General features: G+C 45.0%; 1 protein-coding gene across 6 annotated transcripts in view; it reads right to left on the minus strand.

Annotated features, from left to right (window-relative positions):
* Window positions 1-19340, minus strand: part of UNC13B (unc-13 homolog B) — a 206842-nt gene that overhangs the window by 22864 nt on the left and 164638 nt on the right. For 4 of the 6 annotated variants that reach the window (XM_045195282.2, XM_045195278.2, XM_024560186.4 and 1 more), the window contains 10 exons: window positions 14727-14773; window positions 11996-12074; window positions 9768-9842; window positions 9054-9273; window positions 6443-6670; window positions 5677-5818; window positions 3807-3976; window positions 3231-3346; window positions 2762-2925; window positions 316-466 (listed from right to left, as the gene is read on the minus strand). In XM_045195282.2, coding sequence (XP_045051217.2) covers window positions 316-466; window positions 2762-2925; window positions 3231-3346; window positions 3807-3976; window positions 5677-5818; window positions 6443-6670; window positions 9054-9273; window positions 9768-9842; window positions 11996-12074; window positions 14727-14773 — 1392 coding nt within the window. Of the gene's footprint in view, window positions 1-315; window positions 467-2761; window positions 2926-3230; window positions 3347-3806; window positions 3977-5676; window positions 5819-6442; window positions 6671-9053; window positions 9274-9767; window positions 9843-11995; window positions 12075-14726; window positions 14774-17046; window positions 17070-19340 lie in introns of all 6 variants that reach the window. The other 2 variants (XM_045195285.3, XM_045195284.3) reach the window with 1 other exon arrangement.

The following is a 19340-nucleotide window of genomic DNA, read 5'->3' on the forward strand; positions in this document are numbered from 1 at the left end:
TCGGAAACATGGTGATTCAGCTATGTTCTTGGCCAAGAGAGGTTCTACTTGAGCCCAGGTGGAGCCCCCAAACCGCAGTGATGCTATTTTTCTCTCATTTACCCATGTCTGAGGAGGTTCTACTAGTAAGTCCACATATCCATAACAAACTAAGAATAGTCTATCGGCATAGTCTACATACTCATAAGGAAAAAGCTCACCTGTCTAGGTGGCACCTATCTGAATTTTAGGCCTATCAACCAACTCTACAGTATTGACCATGAAAAAATCAAACTTGATTAATTGATAGCAAATGGGCAGATATATTTCACTCACCCCAAAGTTGGAGGCCGCAAAGCGATCGGATGCAGAGACATTGGTGGAGGCAGTTGTGTGGGCATAGTAGGCATTGATGTTGGCCAGTAAGGTGCTCATCACGGCTGGCACACCAGGACACATGTACTTGGATGACAAGCATGCAAAGTGTCTGAAAAACAGCACCCTCAGCCTCAAAGACTCTTCAGGACTTGTAGCAGAAGCCAAGCAATTAAAAGATCTCACAGATATGTATGAAGTCTCCAATCACATTGATATACACGGATCTTCATAGTTTATTTATTCAAATATACATTCAGTGAACACCTACTATGTGCCAGTTCCTGTGCTAAGTGCTAGACTCCAATGATGCAATGGCCCGGCAGAGAAAGCAAGTGTTAGAAAACAAGTCAATAATCCAAGGTGTACTATGCAAAAGTGCTGCGGAAACATACAGGAAAATAACCTAAAGCAGAATGGCTGGGGACTGGAAGGGATTAGAAAAAAGGCTTCCCGAAGAAGATATGGTTGAAACAAGTCTTAAAGGGTTATTAAGAATTAATCAAATGGAGAAATGTACAGCAAAGGGAAACTGCATTGCAAAGACAAATATATTCATGACAGAGTGATTTATTTGGGAAACATCAGTTTGGCTACTGTTCAGGTGTTTGACAGAGGAATACTAAGAAATGAGAGAGAAGTAGGTAGAGAATAGATAATAAAAGAGTTAATCCTAAATGCTATAGTAAATTTTTAAACAAAGGCATACTGTGATCAGATCAGCCTTTGAGAAAGATCACTTTGCTGATAAACTGGAAAAGAAGACTTGGGCAAAGATAAGACCGAGACAGAAAGATCAGTTGAAGAGTTACTGCAGTAATTTAGAAAAGAAGCAATAGAGCACTAATTAGAACAGAAAAATGGTTAAGAGCACAGACTCTGGGTTTGAATCTCACCTCTACCCTTTACTCAATGACCTTGGATAAATTACTTAAAGGTCTCTATGTATCAGTTTTCTTATCTGTAAAATGGGAAAAATAGTGATTCCCACCTCTTAGGGTTAATATGAGTATTAAAAGAGCTAACATTCATATGTTCTACATAGAAATTGTTATTATCATCATTATTGTTGAGCTACAGCAGTAGTGATAGATTAAAAACATTTCCAGGAAATAGAATATAGAGGTTTTAGAGACTGGATGTTGGCAGTCAAAGGTACAGTAGTAAGAAAAGTTTAGGCCGACTCCTACAGTTTTTTGGACAACTGCATAGAAAATCATTCATTCACTAAAATAGGAAATATAGGAAGATAAGCTTATTTGGCGGAGATAACATTGATTTGTAATTTAGCCATGCTGAGTTTACTATGCCTGTGGGGATACCCAGGAGGCAGCTGAAAATGGATCTAAAATTCAGGAAAAGGCCTGATCTGGGGAACATGATCTGGGAGCCCTTAGCCCGGAAGTAGTGGTTGAGGCCACAGGCTGGGATAGGAGTATCTAGGGGGAGTGAACAGAGTAAGAGGGCCAGAGGGGCCATTCTTAAACCTCATTTCATATTTCTTCTCTCCGTCTATAATGAACTTCTTGCAAGTTATTGAGCGTTCTACACTCTGTTGTATCTTAGCTTCCCAGCAAATGCCCTACCAAAACTGCCCTACATCCTTTTCTGTATTTAAAGATTCAGTTCAAGTGTCAACTCTTTAATGGCTTCACTCACAGGCCTCCGGTAAAATTTAGATGCTCTCATAATACCCTGTGATTACTTCTACCACAGCACCTATTGCATTATATTGTAATTGTTTGTTTACTGATCTGTCTCTCCTGCTAGAGTTCCCCAAGCACAAAGGCCCCATCTTACTCACCTGTGTTCTCAGCACCTGGCACAATGTGACACATGGAAGGAGCTCAATAAAAGTTTGCAGAATAAATGAGCACAGCCAGGGCAATAACTACCCTCTATTTACCTAGGGCTGCTTCCTATGCAGCCTCACCAATAGACAAACTACCTCTTCTCATAGTAGATGGGAATTTCTGTTACAGGAGTCTCAGTCAACGCTACACTCAGCTGCTTTCCCTATGGTTATGTGCCCACTCTGACATGCAGGCCAATCTGCCAAAGCTTGTCTGTTAGACACACGTACAGGAGCACACATGCTCTATCTCCTCAGGCTGGTGCTGCTCAGGCAGTTTGTCCTTGCATAGCCTCTGGTGCCCTTTTCCCTCTTTGTCTCTGAACCCTGAGGTAGACAGGCAAATACCTTCTTCCTGAGTTATTGATAAACACACTCCCTTTATACATACACCCTCTTTGCCTTAGGGCATACACCCACCTCACTTAGCTCAGAGAGGGAAGCAATGGATCACTGCATGTTACCCCACTAAGGACCTGTCTACCCTGTCAGTGTGCCTTCATTAGCCACCCCAAGGGTGGGTAGCCACTTCCCAAAGCCCCAAGGAAGTCTTACGTCATGGCCTGATATATGGATTCGATGCCATAGCGCATGGCAAATTCATCCACAATTTCTTGGGCAGTCTCATCAAAGTACACCTTCCATGCATCGTCTCCTCGAGCCTCAGGGATCTGGACTCCTCCACTGCCCTGAATGTCTGTGAGGTAATGGAAAAGGTTCTGCAGGAGACAGAGAAAAGGAAAGAGTTAAATATATATTAAAAACAAAACCTGTTGGTAAAGTCCAGAGTTCCACAGAAAGTCTGTACTTTATGTCATCACTCAGTTCCTCCCATGGTCCCAGGAGGCGATTCTCACATTAGTGAAAGAGAACTGAGGCTGGGACTGTTACTTGGGCTGTCTAGTAGCCAAGGACAAAATAAAAAACAGGCCCCAGACCTTCAACCATCTAGCAATCGTATTCATTAGCAAAGACCCCTCCCAGCACTGCTTTCCAGCCACCCATCTACCAAGGGCTGGCTCACCTCATGGAGACATGTATACTGCACATGATATGGGGCTACCTTCTCCTCCCCCTTGATTTCCACACTGATTTGCAGTCGGATAGCCCCTGAGACGGCTGATTTGTCTGTCCTCTTTTCTAGGAAGGAAAGAAGACTGGAGGTTGACACCAATGCAACTACAGACAGAGTGGACAGTCCCCATCCTGGCTTAATCCACAAAAAAGGAGGCACTGACCCAAAGGTTCACTTAACAGGGTAGACTTCCTCCAGTGAACACGTAGGCACAAACACCCCAAACAGTCCCGGTAGAAATTCTCCTATTCCATTAGCAGAATAGGGAGCTAAAGGCATTAGGGATGAGCAGGAAGATTAAAGGGCCTTCTGAAATCTAGAAAATGTCCGGCCAGAGTGAGTTCCAGCCACCCCCACTCCTCTGTCCCCTGTCTCTACCCATGGTCGATTCTCTACAGGCAAGGCAGGCTCTGCAGAGAAGTATGCTTTAGTGATTGAGTGGTGGCTTTGGTAGACAAGATTCTTCCCGAGTTCCTTATTTATGCTCTCCCTTCCCACCAACTTTCCCTGGTCCTGTTTCCTCACCCAAGTTGTACCAGACGTCCATCTCGCCACTCAGTGTCCGAACCTCAATGATGGTTTGGCCAAGGAAATCATCAGACTCACGCTTTAGCCGCTGCTTTACTCTTGACTTGATGTCGTCATCCTCATCCCACACACGTACCTTAATGCGGTCGGAAGAGTTGTGGCACTCGCTGTGAGAGAATTAGGCAGGCTCTGTTAGAGATGGACCCAGTAGCCCCCAATCCAATTCCCTCCCACAGCTCCATCAACTGCACTGGAGGCCCTGCAGAGGAGGAAAAGCAGTTAGAGAACAGTGGTACTGAACAGCAAATGGCTCTTCATTCCTCAGCCTGCTGGCTCTATATGCCATTATCCAGTCTTTGTTGCCTTGGAACAAAAAAAGAAAGAAAGAAAGAAAGAAAGAAAGAAAGAAAGAAAGAAAGAAAGAAAGAAAGAAGGAGGAAGGGGGAAGAGTAATTATCTGTATCAATAGCACCAAGAGGAAAACAGCTGGACAGATGCTACAGAGCCCTAGGAAGCAACTGTTAGCTCCCTTTTCAGAGTTACTAAAGGTGTTAATGTTCATGGTATGTCCATCTTGCACATCCACTCAGCTTTTTATCTACCTCCTCCATCTATCTAATATGTGCTTGATGAACTTCTACCATTCTTTGATACCCACCTGAATTGCCATTTCCTTTACAGTGTTAGCTTTAGAGAAGGGAGTTTGCCCAGGTTACCCTCCTCTACCTCTCTTTCCCCAACAGGTGCTTTTTGGGTCCTGTTGCCTCACCCAAAAGTTGTACTTAGCAGAATTTGATGCTCATTTCTCTGTGTTCTCATGATATCTTTTCACATTCATTAAAATATAATAGTATAACTACTGGTGTACTGAAAAATAATAAACAAATCAACAATGAGCTTGCTGAAGCCAGAGACTGTCTTACTAATTTTTAGATACAAAACATCATGTACAGTGTCTTGTACCAAATAGGGGATTAATGAAGAGTTTACTAAATGGATAAACGTGGGAAAAATTGACTACAAAGTAAATTCATTTAGAATAAATCATAAGTATTCAGGCAAGAACCATTCAGATTCTCAAAGAAACAAGTGCTCCCCCAGTAACTGTTGTCTCTCGATTCGAGAGTGATTTTACCAGGCTCCAATCCCTTTTAACATAGATTCTCCTGGGAGCCAACAGAAGGATCTCCATGGCCAGCCTGTTTAGCTCATTGAGACTCAAAGTCCTGGTCCTTATCTCTTTCCTGGACCTTAGGAGTGTGACAAAGCATCTGGATTCTCCAGACATTAGTCCAAGTCACAGGCTAGAGCTTTCAACAACCATTCTTTAAACTGAGATAATTGAAAAAGAATTAGGGGGTTGGGGTGGAAGCTGAGGCAGAAAGAAAAGAAGAATTCTTTTAGGTGAAATGGAAACTTCTCCAGACCACAGATTTCTTCCTTCAAGCCAGAATCACCCAGTTGTAGGACAAGGACATTCCTTCCCCACTCCCCAGAAGGGTCTAACCCTTCCTAGGCAGGATGGCAGTGCCAAGAGGTACACAATAGGGTGGTCAATGCCTGGTTTTGTCACTGAGCAGTAGTAAAATCTTTCTAGTGCTAGAAAAAGCAGTATGAAGTGTCTAGAGGCACCTTGAATAGACCTAATTAAGACAGGGCTTGGGTAAAGTAACCTTGACACAATAGTCCATGAGAAGAAACCCAGAAAAAATAAAATGGCTGCTGCACAATTAAAGCACGTGAGAAATGGGTTTTCTCTACTGCCTCTGCCCCACACCGTTTAGGGGCCAAGCCCAGAATAACAGGATTTAATGCTGCTCCCCAAATATACATAGTTCCAGGTGAGACAAAGACCTCTGTGACTTACAAATGGAACTTCTCCTCCCAAACAGGATTCAGGTTCCCAAAAATGGTCTTGGTACGCTTCTTGGTTTTGCCCACTTGCACAGTCACATAGGGGTCACTGGATCCTGTCTTGTCCTTGGCTTGTAGGCCCTGGGCACACACCACTGCAACCCAAATGCATAGAGGAGGAGACTTCAGAGTACGCTCCAGAAGTCAGAAATCCTCCATAACATGGCTCATAGATTCTCCATCTTAGAGAAGCCTCTCTCTGCTTCTTGCACAGGAACCCTAATCTTCTCACTCCTCCAGAACTATGCTTAGACCTAAGCCACCAGCCTTTCCTTCAAAGACTAGCCCAAGACTCCCAGCTCCCATCAAAGCCCTAACTGACTGCTTACCCCTAAACTGCCCCTTACCTCTCCTGACATATGCATGCTTCAGCCACATCCACCCAGCCAGTAACCACAGGTTAACTATTCCCTGATCTCCTACCAGTCTCCTTTCCCCCACCCCCAACTCTTGTATTATCAGATTGTTAACCAAGTCTATAGTATTGGATTATTACCAAATACTTCTATTACCACTCATATTGTTTGCAGGTGCCAGTCTTACCTTTCCCAGACCCCCTAGCACTATAGCTTAGGAGGGGGGGGGTGATGAATAATGAGGCCCTCCCTTTTTCCCTCAGTTCTGTCTTCTTTGTCCCCAGCTCCTTGCTCCCTCACACTCAGATGGCTTCCTCCCCATAGCCTAGGGTTTCCTGTCTCCTTACACTTGGGCCTGCTCACCAGTGATGGTAATCTTGGCTGACCATTTGGAGGTGCCATCCAGCACATTCTGCTTCACTGTTTTTATCTGCTGCACATGGGCAACTTTGCTCACAGCGAAGACATCCCGGATAACTTCAAAGATCTCCGGCTTATTCCGCTCTCGGATCTTCATGCGGTCCTTCATGGCCATGATAATGTTCTGGGTCCGGTCCTCAGCTCCATGTTTAGAGCTCTTTTCTGCAGCCCCTGAAGGATGGCCAGAGACAGAAAGTGAGATCAACAGGTCATCAGCAAGACTAAGAGTCAGTTTGAGAAATAGAGTCTGGGAGCCATCACTGAGGTCTGGGAGTTTAGGAAGACTGGGATATTTCTGGGAAAAATTAATCACTTGTGGGGCCTGTTGGAGTTTAAAATGCATTTCAAAGGGTAGTAAAAACTTGATGAATGTTATGGGGGTTTGTTCTATTCTATTCTACCTTATTCTATTTAGGTATCTGTTGAATTTTTCATTGAAAAAGAAAGAAAAATGTAGCTCAGTCTGTGGTTGGCTGTGTCTTTCTTCCATCCAGGTGGTAGTTGAGAGAGACACCTTTCAAGTCTAAGGCCCAAATATCACCAATGGCTATCTCAATTATCATGGAGGGGTGGTGGATGGGCATGACAACTCCACCCATCTCATCCAACTTCCAAGCCATGATATAGTCCCCAGAACTGGTCACAGCACAGAGTCAGGTCCTGCCTCACGGCTCCAGTGCCTTTAATCACAGAAAATAATGTGGTATGGCAAAAAAAAAGTATGGCCAGATAAAGCTAGGTAATAGGCAGAGTTAGGTTCAAATCCTGACTCCACTACTCCTAGCTGGGTAAACCGGTTTCTTTTAAGAGAAGAAAATAGCATTTATCTCTCAGTGATACGAAGCATTATATCAACAAGTACAAAGCACCTAGCTCAATGCCTTGCACCTGGCAGGCACTCAATAAATGGTCACTATTATTATTACTACCATCATTACTATCTTGGCAGGTATGGTAAACCAGCTCATCTCAAAGACTAGCAGGCTGTGCCTACTGCTCTAAAAATTATGACAGAAAACAGACTACCCCACTGTATTTCATCACTAGGCTTCTCAGAAAGAGACCATCCTTCAGCTATTTTGGCCCTGCAGACTGACTCTTATCTCTTATTTCTCTTTAGTCTCCAAAGGCTTAGGCCTTTAGTACAAAACCTGTAGCAAAAAATAAAGGGCCTAACTGTGGGAGGATGGCAAGCAGGTTTTCTGTCCAGGGAGGCCCATAAAAGGGCATTTCATTCCACTCTGAGCTTCACAGAAGGCTTAGGCAGAGGATGTTTGCTGATAAATGAAAACTGACCTGGGCTGCAACTATTTAGCACATCCTATGCAATGCTACTTCCTTGGAATGGAACTTCTAAAAGGCCCTTGCAGAGATCAACATCCTTGCTACACAGCAACATTTCAGAAGGTTTCCGGCAAGCAGCCAGCCTGGCTGCTAGCCATTAAAGCAAGGACCTGATGGCACCTGTGCTTGTCGCCCTCTCATGATGGGTTTGGGCAAAATCATCACCGGCATTCATCTTAAGACTGTCTTTGCAGAGCCCCATCTCTTCCACTGACTTGTTCTACTTGTCTCTTAATGTGTACTGTAGTCATGCTACTGGCACCAACCGAGGGCTCTTCAAAGAGGGACATTTTAAGTGAACAATTCCTTGAGGCCTCTCCCTAGGCCCCTTTTATGTCATATATCTTTCCTTGAGATAATGAAATGCTCTTGAGTCTAAAGGTAACCTTCCTTTCTCCTACCACAATACTTAAAGCTTTCGTTGCTCTGGCTTGGCTCTGAGTGACACCTGGGAGGCCTGGAAGGGTGAGAAGATACTTTCCCATATCCCCACCCCTGGCTCCAGCAGGAGCAGAGCAAGGAGACAAGAACTTCAAGTGCTACCACCTCCAAAAAAAAAAAAAAAGAAGAAGAAGAAAAAAAAAACCCAAGACAGAAATTTGTTTTTTCCTGCTTCTCTCTCCCCACCTCTCTCCAAATCCATGATGGCAGCACAAATCACATATTTTAGTCAGGGCTTTGGGAATCTGGCACATTCTCCTCCAGGGCCTCTGCCTGATCCATTGGAAATTTCTGATCCTGGCACTATTGTATAAAAGCTGCATCTACAAGCAAGGAATAAATGCTGTCTTCCCTGGATCCTAGGGGCTAGACCTCAGGAAATTCCTCTCGGAGGTTCAGAACCTCACGGAACTCTCTTTCCTCATTAGTTTTGGTCCCCAATTAAACATGCTCAAGCAATTTGGACTTTGCAGCCACTGTGGTGTGTACATTACTCAAACACAGTCTCCGAGATCATCTGAATCCTTAAGAGCCACAGTAAGCTCAAAGAATTTTTCCTAAAGGTGCTTAACTGAGTGCTATAAAGCTTGTTATTTGGAAAGCCAATGCCCCTTGACTCAGCACTCTACATTCTCCGAAAAGGAAGGAGCTTCAGAATCAGGTAGACTAGAGGAATGATGTCCAGCTATCCTAGCTCTTGGTTGACGGACTACTCTGGAGAGGGCCTGCTGCCTGTACTCCCCACCCTTCATCCCGCAGGGGTACTCACGCTGCAGGCAGTCGGCATTGAGCAGGTCCTGGCACTTCTCATGACACTTGACTCCACACTCGCTGCAGCGCATGCCCTGCCGGGCAATGCCCCAGAGCAGGCCTTCACACTCATAGCAGTAGGTGGGGGTAGTGGCAGTCCAGACCTCAAAGTTGTGCGGTGTGGTGCACGAGATGGGGTAGATTAAGGCCTGCAGGGTTTTCTTATACACATGGGATTTCTGAAAGACACATTCCCCATCACCCACCAGCGACTTTCGGCCTCTGCTAGGAGATACCAGAACTGAGACCCTATAGAGCAATCAAGACCCTGGTCTCTCCTCTGGCAGTGGAGGAATACTCTAGACTAGCCCAGCCCATAGACCAGCCTGGCAGAAAGAAGCCCCCAAATGTCATGTGTTCCTGGTCTGACCTGAACACTGGATCTCAGCCTTGCCTCAGCATTCCAGCTTTCTTGGAAAACAGGGGTACTAGGTCTACTATAATATCCCAAGTTCAGTGGTAATATACTCCCACATGAGATTTGGGCTAACCCCTGGCCAGAACCCTTGCCTCTCCCGATGGGGAAGACTGAGACTTGATACTATTATTTGTTCTGTTAACGATGTACGCACAACACTCTGGAATTCCCAATTAGTATGGCTAAAGAGATAATCAGCAGTGGATGGCTGGATCTTTAGGCCAGTGGACTCATGAAAGCCCAGGGGTCACTTACCAGTTCTTCATCCTTGAGCGAGGTGCGTGTAGCCATTGCAGAAGTAATCCCTGCCTTCCGGGACTGGACCAGTGACTGTAAGAGAAGACCTGCTGTCAGCCCTGGCTACCACCGAGGACTGGCAGAGTCCTGGGAAGGGAGTTTCAGGATCCAAAGCAAGCTGACTGTTACTTACTGCCTTCTATTTTTACTGTCATTCACAGGGGCTGCCCACAGGTAATGGATAACAGCATCCCCAGTTAAGATCCAAAACCCAAGGTCCTCAGAGGACTGTTCTAACAATATTAGAACAGCACTTCTCTCAGGGTACCTATCACTCAAAGAGTTTCTCTTTTCTTCACATTTTTTAAGTACTTTAACCCTTGTTTACAGAAAAGCAAAGAAAAATGAAAAGTTTAGAATTACAGTAGGAAGTAGGTCATTAAGAACAGAATAAACACACAACTCTGTCAGGGTGACATTCAAGAATCATCCCTGAGAATGATTCCATGCCATCCTCTATCCCCTGGCACCACCCCATGCCCACACAATCCCAGGTGCCTGTGAAGGTCAGAAGCTCAAATAAGCAGGCGACTAGGCAAGTGAAAGGGGCAAGGTACCCTCAGTTGAATCAAGCGGGGCAAGGGGTTAAGTATGAGAGCTAGGGCTGCCCTGCTAGCCAGGCTCTTGTATAGAGGGGCCTCACATATCTGCCAAGCCCAAGCTTTAGAGGCAGCCTCTGGAGAGGCACATGGTTTCCCTAACACAGTGGACATTGGGCAGACAGAATCAAAATATCAGTCTAAGGAGAAGGAACAGTTAGGAGGGGCCAGGTGGTTTGAGATATGGACTCTTACAGAGGTTAGAAAGGGGCTCTGGAGACACTCACCATTGCCTGTGCAGAGGAGAGCAGAAAAAGGAACAACATGATGTTAAAGCTCCCCCAAGGGCATAAAAAAAACCTTCAATGGCAACTAAGAGGTTCTTCCCTATACCCAACACAGGGAATGCACCCCAAACCCATCTGCCTCTATCTACTAAAAACTGTCTTCAATTCAGCTGGCCAGGGCCCAAGGCCTCGAGCTCCTACTCTGAGAAGAGTTATGCCAGAGTGAAATATAGGCAAGGTTAAGAGATGGAGGAGGGGAAATAAGAAATGAATAAGACACTGCTGTCCAAGCAATTAAGCAAAGAGGAGGTGGTAGGCAAGAGGGAATAAAGAGAGAAAAAATAGGGAGAAAATAAATGAGGAAGAGAAAAAAGGGGAGACAGGAGACAATGAAAGAAGGTAATAAAGAAGAGATGACATTAGAATGTATCTTCATCCAAACAATTTGATGAAGAGTTGGTAGGATAAGAGGTGCAAATAGGAAGGGAAAAAATGATTAAGAGAAAATGGCAGAGGATATTTCCATTCAGCCAACTAAGAAGAAAGAAACTGGTGGGGGCTGGGGGGACAGCAGAGAATGGAGAAGAAATGGGAAAAGAGGTGGATAGAAAAAACTGAATAGGGAGAGGAAAAGAGAAAACAGGAGCAGAAATGGTAACAAGAAAAAGGGTTCAAGTCTTACTGAACATCTAGCTCTGGGAGAGGCTGGGCTCCACTTTCTCCCCACTATCCACTCTGCTATGGCAAATTCCTTGAGCTCATTCTGCCTCTGGAAGTACAACCCAAAATGGGAGTTTCTGATCATCCTGGAGGTCCTGAGATTGTCTTTGACTCCTAAGCCCATTTCAATTCAATTCTACAAGCTTTTAACATTACCTCTCAGAGCCAGACACTGATTTAAGAACTAGGGGCATAGAGATAGTCTAGACAGCCTATATACCTTAGGAGGAGGTATAGACCTCCAAAAAGAAGCTGTACCAGCCATGCTCATCACATACTAAGCTCAATGATCTAGGTCGGAGCTAGAGGCAGTGTCCATTCTAAGTCATCAAAAAGTCATAGAGATACCTAGAAGAACTAGATACCTAGCAGACAACCACAAAGCCCAGCTTTGAGGGTCCAACCATAAATGTTCCAGGTGGGAGCTTGAGCTCATGAAGAGCCTTGGGTTCTAAACAGGGAGTGAGGTAAAACAAAGTCTCACTAAAGCCATCACTAAGTCTCAGTCATTCTTTAAATGACTGATCTTCAGGCCAATACTTGTCACTAAATGGACCACTACCAGTTCTGATAGCTTGCCAAGGCCCAATGGGGGGTATCCCCAGGATACAGCCCATGCCTGCACAAGAGCCTCACTCACCAGATCGCTGACAAGTGGCAGTGGCTTCTTTTTGCGTAGATCTGGCATGCTGTCAATGCCATAGAGTCCTCCGGCTGGCCTGAGGAGGGAAAGAAATAGGTCAGAACCCTCGGTCCTGTCAATTGTCCTTGTTCACCTGCTCCCCAGAGAAAAACATGCCTTTGAGGGGGGAAAGGAAGACAGATAATGAGGGAAATAAAGCCATGGGATAATGAATAATGGAATCTGCTCTCAGAGTGCCCCTACCTTTCCCCTTCTGTGGTTTTAGCCAAAGATCTAGAACTCTTTTATCCCACAGTGACAGTTCAAGGCACCTCTGTTTATCTGAAGGACCTTCTGCTCCATAAGGCAAGGTGGGAATTGATGGTTAAGAGCGCTCTTCTCCACACTCAGGTTAGAGACACTGCTCCCCAAAGGTAAGTCTTTCCTGGCCTGTGCTAGAACAGAGCCCATAGGAATAGCTCTACAGTGGAACTGCTGCCAAGGTGAGCAAGACTACCAAGTAATGACATGTGCAAGGAGATCTTCTCCACCCTGACTGAAAGAGCCACTATTTATCCAAGCCTCCTGAAGAAAAAGATTCTCCATGAAAAGAGGAGACCTCATAATAAAGTGGAGGCAGGGGAGGTGGGATGGGAGACTTCTAAAGGACCATTTAAAGGGGGGAAGAAAGACCATTTAGGAAGGAAACAGCAGAAAGACTCGGACTACCTGGCCTAGCCCCATGGACACATCAATAGGGACCATGAAAAAACTATAGCTGGAGCAACTGGAGATTTCTAAAATTTTTATACCCTATCTAGACTCATTAATTTTATTGTTCTTTGCCTGTTCTTCCATAATAATATGCCATAAAAATACAGAGAATGTCCCCCAAGAGAACACCATTCTCACATGAGATAACCCAGATTTTATCCCTAACTCTTCCACTAACTCTCTATACATCCTCTGCCAGAGCTCCCTTCTCTTTTTGGGTCTTGGTGTCACTTGTATAAAATGAGGGGATGAATGAAAAAATTTTCTGACCTTTTTGAAGCTGCCATTCTGAGCCTCAATGAAAAGAATTCATGTACTTAGTTTTAATGATATAGGCAAAGAATGGAGCCCCAAATTGGGTCAAGGCCAGGAGCTGGAACAGGCAACTTGCAACACTGATTTCTTTTTTTTTTTTTCTTTTTTTTTTTAATTGTTATTCAATTACAGTTGTATGCCTTTTCTCCCCATCCCTCCACCCCACCCCAGGTGAACCCACCTCCCTCCCCCCTCTCCACCCTCCCCCTTGGTTTTGCCCATGTGTCCTTTATAGTAGTTCCTGTAATCCCCTCTACCCACTGTCCCCGCCCCCACCCCCCACCCCCGCCCTGGCTATTGTTAGATTGTTCTTAACTTCAATGTCTCTGGTTATATTTTGTTTGCTTTTTTCTTTGCAACACTGATTTCTAATAAAGGAGCTTCCTGAGCACAGGCAGGGAACTTTGTTTTCAATGAGACTACCAGACCTGGGGAAGTTCTAAACTTGTGGCAGCTTCCAAACACTAAGCTGAAGGAAGGAAAGATGATAACAGGGAGGCGTTTAGAAAATCACTGAATGGCTCCATTTAAAAATAGCTCAGATATGTTCCACTGGCATGCATATATTTTATAATTATTGAGGAAAAAAGCTAAAGCCCTGAAGAAGGGCTACTGAAGAAGCAACTGGTGCCTCAATTTTGTGGTTAATTCTGAAAACTATAATCTGTACCACTTAAGCCAAGAAGTTTTTGCAACACAGATGAGCTTTTGACAAAAGAAGAAAGGGTAATTCATGCACATGATTAACTCTTGATTTAAAAGACAAATCACAAGGAAAAGGAGCAGGTAAAAATGTAGTACATAGCTTTATGATCTGATCTTTTTTATTCTCTGGTCATAAGGCAGACCTTTGAAGGCCTTTGTGGGACAAGCAGAGAAGAAAGCCTTTGTGGGACAAGCAGAGAAGAAAGATCTTGACTAGTAATTGGCAGTGTATGTGGGAGGAGTGGGGGCAGAGAAGCCCTTAAACTCTTTTCTCTCTTAAGAACAGTCAGTTAGTTACCAGCAGCAGTTGAGCAGCTTAAAATGACTCTCTGCTGCAATCACATGGGCCTGAAACTCCCAGACAAGAATCACAAACAGAACACACCGAGCTCAGAAAGCATGCTACTTCTGTCTTGACTAGAGTGAAAGAATAAGGAGATGACTCACAACAGCTGAAGTAGGACAGAGCCCAGGGGGAAATCTTATCAGCTACACACTATCAACAGTGGAATGGAGGGATGGGGAGAAAAGGCATACAACTGTAATTGAATAACAATAAAAATTAAAAAAAAAAACAACAATAAAAAAAACAATGGAATGGAAAGAAACTCTTCCAAGGCAGACATTTTTCTGGCTTCCTCATTCCTCTACCTAAAGAGTATCACCACTATGATGCAATGGATCAGCAATTTCAGAGGCAAGAATGGGGGAGCCCTAAAGCTCCCTCCCCCCGCTCTAGGGAACCACTTGGCAAAGTTCTGTCTTCTGCCTCTAAGTAATCAATTTGCAGAGTTCTCTCCTCTGCCCCAGAAAACCAACCAGTCTCCATGGTGGAACATCTTCCTTCCCCAGGATCAAGCTTATGAAGCTGTTTTTCCTGTTTCCCAGGGGAAAAGCTAAAGGCAGTGTGAGAGTCTGTACAAAATCCACAAAAACCTGGCAGAGAATCACTTACCCTTCTGGGAGCCACTGGGGCAAAGAGGAGTCGCCATCATCTGGAATCTTTAAAAACAGAAAGAAGTTAGATCCTAGGAAAGAAGGGAGACTGCCATCTTTCTTTGGTCAGACTGTGAGCAATAAAATAAGAAGCTGAGAGAAGTGTAGGTCACATACATGACGTGGTGACATAGCTAGCCTGATGTCTAAGCCAGTGCCCTGATTAGCCAAAGGCAACAAGCGGGTTGCTGAAATGGGTAGCCTGTCCCCAGTGAGTAGGAAGGATATAGGCCCAGTGCACTGAGATCCCAGGGCTAAAGTCCACCCAGACTATAAGAGCTGCTGGAACTTATATCCCCCTCACACAACCCATTAGTATATTAACTGTAACAAAGGCCAGGAAAAGGGTCCACGTAGGCTTCCAGGCCTCACTCATTAAAGAAAAAAGACAGCTTCATATAAAGTCTGGTCTTCTTCAGGCTATAGTCCTAAATTCCTCTGGCTGCCCCAGAGTCATACCTGCTTTCGAAATTCCTATCTCATCTTGTGATTTGATCTGGCTTCAGTGCCTTGAAGCCTGAACTCGTTTGACACTGAGTACACTCTACATTTGATAAATTCTATATAATCAGAGAATCCGGGGCAGGTTAGACACTTGGATTATCACTCCAGTGAATTTTATGAGTTCTCTTATGAGAAGTTGATCACTGAGGTACCAAATAATTCAAGGAAGGAACAGGCCAAAACAATTTTTAAAGGTTTCTTCACCCCATGCCCCCCCCAAAAAAAAGAAAAGAAAAAAAGCAAATTCTTCAGGCAGTATATAGAGAGTTCCAAAGCTGCCAGGGCTCTCCACAGAACCAAAGGTAAATGCTGTTTAGGCTCAAGGGACTCAGTGCCAGCAGGTGTGGGGCTTCCTGCCCTACCTTTGTTCCCCTTTGCCCCCAACAACTTCCTTGCCACCTGATACCTGGGCTCCCACTAACTATCCCACAGCAAATGAGTGCCAGTATGGGGGAGGCAGAAGTAAGTTGCTTCGGACAGGGGGTGAAGTTCTGGGAGAACTAAAGATAGAAGTTATAGACAAATAACTGGTGGTCAGATACAGTACAAAAGGAAGAGGAGGACAGGTTAATGGGTGATGTAAAAGTGGGCTGTAGGCTCAAAATGAACTTTGGATCTAGGACCCTTCTCAGTAAGACCCTTTCCAGGTTGTCTGTGCTCTGATCAAGCCTATCTGCCTCCTGCCCTTATCTGCAGTTGGAACACTGGTAAAGAAAGTGCCAGACCCAAAAGGCAGCTGAAGTGGTTGAAGCAAGTCTCCTAAGGTTGCTTGTGAGTGGCAGCCATCCCTAAATCCCCAGATCCTTCCAACCAGAACATCTTTTCCCTTTGGAAGCAGTTACTATACTGAGCAGATTTTTATTTCCTGCCTAGAAAAAAAAGTCTCTGGGAGCCAGAGTTTACTGGCTCAGATCACACACATTTCCTGTGCTTAGAGGATACAGCAGCTCTGCAGAAGCCTGCAGACACAGCACACAGCAAGCACACGCAGTGCACTGAAGGAGGGGCAGAGGGTGGAAGGAGGTCTTGAAAAGTACCCACAGGAGGTTCATTCAAACACACAACTTGTGCCTGAGGGATACACAAGGCGAGCATGGATCCTGCACAGAGGGCTATAGAATATGTGCACACACCCATTTGGGAGAGGATTCAGTGTTCACTAGGGCCCAGATCACAGGCAAAGCAAACCCTCCCAGTCTTCAAGAACCAGTGCTTACAGGCACAGAGCATTAGTATAGTATGCATTCACGTGGCATAAGGGAACCACATCACAGGTCTACAGAAGCTGGTGCTCACAAACAGGCCAGGAAATCTGCTCAGCAGCACGTTCACACTTGGGGCCCCAGCAAGAGGCACAAAGTGCTTGCAGCAACTCCTGCTCTCAAATGCGAAGTGTGTATGCATGCTGGGCTCAGAGACGGTGTACAGCATATGCCAGGCTGCAGCAACAAGTAGAAAGTGGACACACACTGGGCAAAATGGGAGAGTTAGAAGGGCAATCAGTGTCTGGGGGAGTGGAACTGAGTACGAGTATAAGCACACACATGCTACATCGGATGTGCACCATGCTGGCACACATGTTCTCACACTAGGGATGTGTGCTCTAGGGATGTCTGCAGGAGCACACACAAGCATGGGGCATGCACACAAACTGCTTTCAGGAAAAACAGACTACCTGCCACCAGCCAAAGCTCAGAGGCACACACACACACCAGGCCCCAGAGGGCGGGATAGAAAATAGACAACAAAAAGGCCCAAAAGGCCAGAGGCACAACCTGAAGGGCTCCTCGCTTTCCTTCTGCAAGGAGAGAAAGAGCAGAAAAAAAGGCAGAGAGGTTAGTAGATTCAGTCCTATAGCAGGGAACCCAGAGAAAATGCCAGCTAAACCTTAAGGGACATGGAGGAGAGGGAGAGGTGCTTTGAACAACTGGGCAGTTCACAGCCCGGCTCCCCGAATCTTGTATCTGCTGGTCCCTGCTTTTGAGTTTAGAACATCCCAGGTTGGCCACTCAAACCAAAGGACAAAGTCTGCTGGGGGATTTCCACCCTGTTTCCCTTTCCAAAGTAGTCTGCATGCAGGGTCAGGGCCACCAGGGCCACCAGGGCCACCAGGGCCGCAAGACCAGCTTTGTTACCAAGGGCCACTCCAACAGGCTACCTGAGATGGCTGAGCAAAGAGTGAGTTTGTTCCTTCCCCAGGAAGTATATGAGCTCACTCCAGATGTAGGTAAGTCCCCAAACCCGAAAGGCCTGGTGGCTGAACCCTTTCCATTTTAATGCAGGGTCAGTCATGCATTTGCCTAGCAAGCCCTGGTCTATTTTCTCAGAGCCCAAGTTAACTTAGGCCATGTTAAGGCCTGGAGTTAAGGCCAGGACCAGGATGCTCAACGGTTATAGACTTGAGGTCATCAACTGACCATTGCCCTAATGGAAGTCACCGTGATCGGGATGATAAAACCATGACTGCAATCCCGGGCCTGATTATCTACCAAATCCAGAACAATACCCCAAGGAAATGGACACATCCACAAGGATCCAGGTAAGTCACGGTAGAAGTATGAAGTTCAGAGATTGCTCCTTTCCTATTCGTCAGAGACTACATCGCCTTCTAGGCCACACACAGGCCCACAGCCCTTCTTCTCTGCAAAAGTCCAATCACTGGGGCCCATCAGCTTTCTGCTTTCTTTTCCCTCTCTTTTAAAGACTCACTGATGTTACATAACAAGTAGGAGGCAGAATCATAGAAACTAATCCATAAGTTTCCAATTTTTCAAGCCACTTATGATGACCTAATGGGTCACCTCACTTGACAGAAGAATCAACTCAGGAACAGAAATCCTCCAAAACAGCGCAGCTACAGGAAGGTGGGTAAGATGAAAAGGGCATTTATTTCCTGGATGGGTGGGGGGTGGGGACATGTCTCTTCTATATTCATTCCCTACCTCCCTGAAAAGAAAGTTTTACCTTTGAAAAGAAAATTAGGCAAGGAACACTTTAATGGACCCTATGACTCAAATTAGAAAGTTCCTTTTCTCCTCCACTACCTCAAATACATTTAACACATCGTGCCAGTTACTTTGATTGCGTCCTTCTGTTCTTCCCAGAGTTCCCCATTATGCCCAAAGAATAAAATCCAATTTGTTGACAAGGCCGTCAAGGCTCTCCTGATCTGGCCTCTCACATCTACTGGGTGGACCCCAACTTCATTCTTAAGACTTAGCCCAAATGTCAATGACTCTGTAAAAATTTCTTTCCCTGCCTTTCCATCATACGCCTGTGGTACCCACACTTGTATAACAGTATGTTGCCATTACTGTTTCATCGTCACTGTAATTGTCTGTATAACCATCCCCCTTTGGACACTGTAAATTTCTTGAGAGTAAGAATTTTATATATATACATAAGTAGTAAAAGAATCCTAAACTTTCAGGACTTAGAAAGCAACACCTTTTCTAAGAAAATGTCTCTTGCCATCACCAGAGAAAAGGCAGCTCTCTTAGCCAGTAGTGTGTACCATTTTCCAGACACCAAGGAATTGTTCTACTAGCTCTTCAGTTTGTCCCACCCACTGGACAAACATAAAAAACAAACAAACAAACAAAAAACCTTTTCTTATTAAGAACTGAGCTTTTTGTGCTTCCTAACTTCCTAAAATGCCTTAGGATTTTTCCACTCAGATTTCGTTTTCAGTTTAAGTGATACGTATCTAAGGAACACCTGCTTTCTGGGAAAATCCCTGACCCTAAGAATGGTTTCAGTCTTCCAGGGAGTCCATTTTATGAGGAAGTGACATACTTTTTATTGTTAGAACAATCTTAATTCCCTTATAGTTGGGGGTCAAAATACTTGAGGCACTGAATTTATTTAAGCCTGCGTTTCCTAATCTGTAAAAAGCAGGTAAGAACAGCTACCTCCGGGTTATTGCAGGGATTCGTTTCTTCAACAAATACTTGTTGAGACCAGGCTGCACGCTAGGCACTGTTCCTGGTGCGGGTGATGCAACAGAGATGCAACAAACTCCCTGATCTTGAGAAGTTTCTATTCTACTAGGAGGAGCAGACAATTAATA

This window comes from Desmodus rotundus, chromosome 1 (genome assembly GCF_022682495.2).
Source record: "Desmodus rotundus isolate HL8 chromosome 1, HLdesRot8A.1, whole genome shotgun sequence".
NCBI classification, from domain to species: Eukaryota; Metazoa; Chordata; class Mammalia; order Chiroptera; family Phyllostomidae; genus Desmodus; species Desmodus rotundus.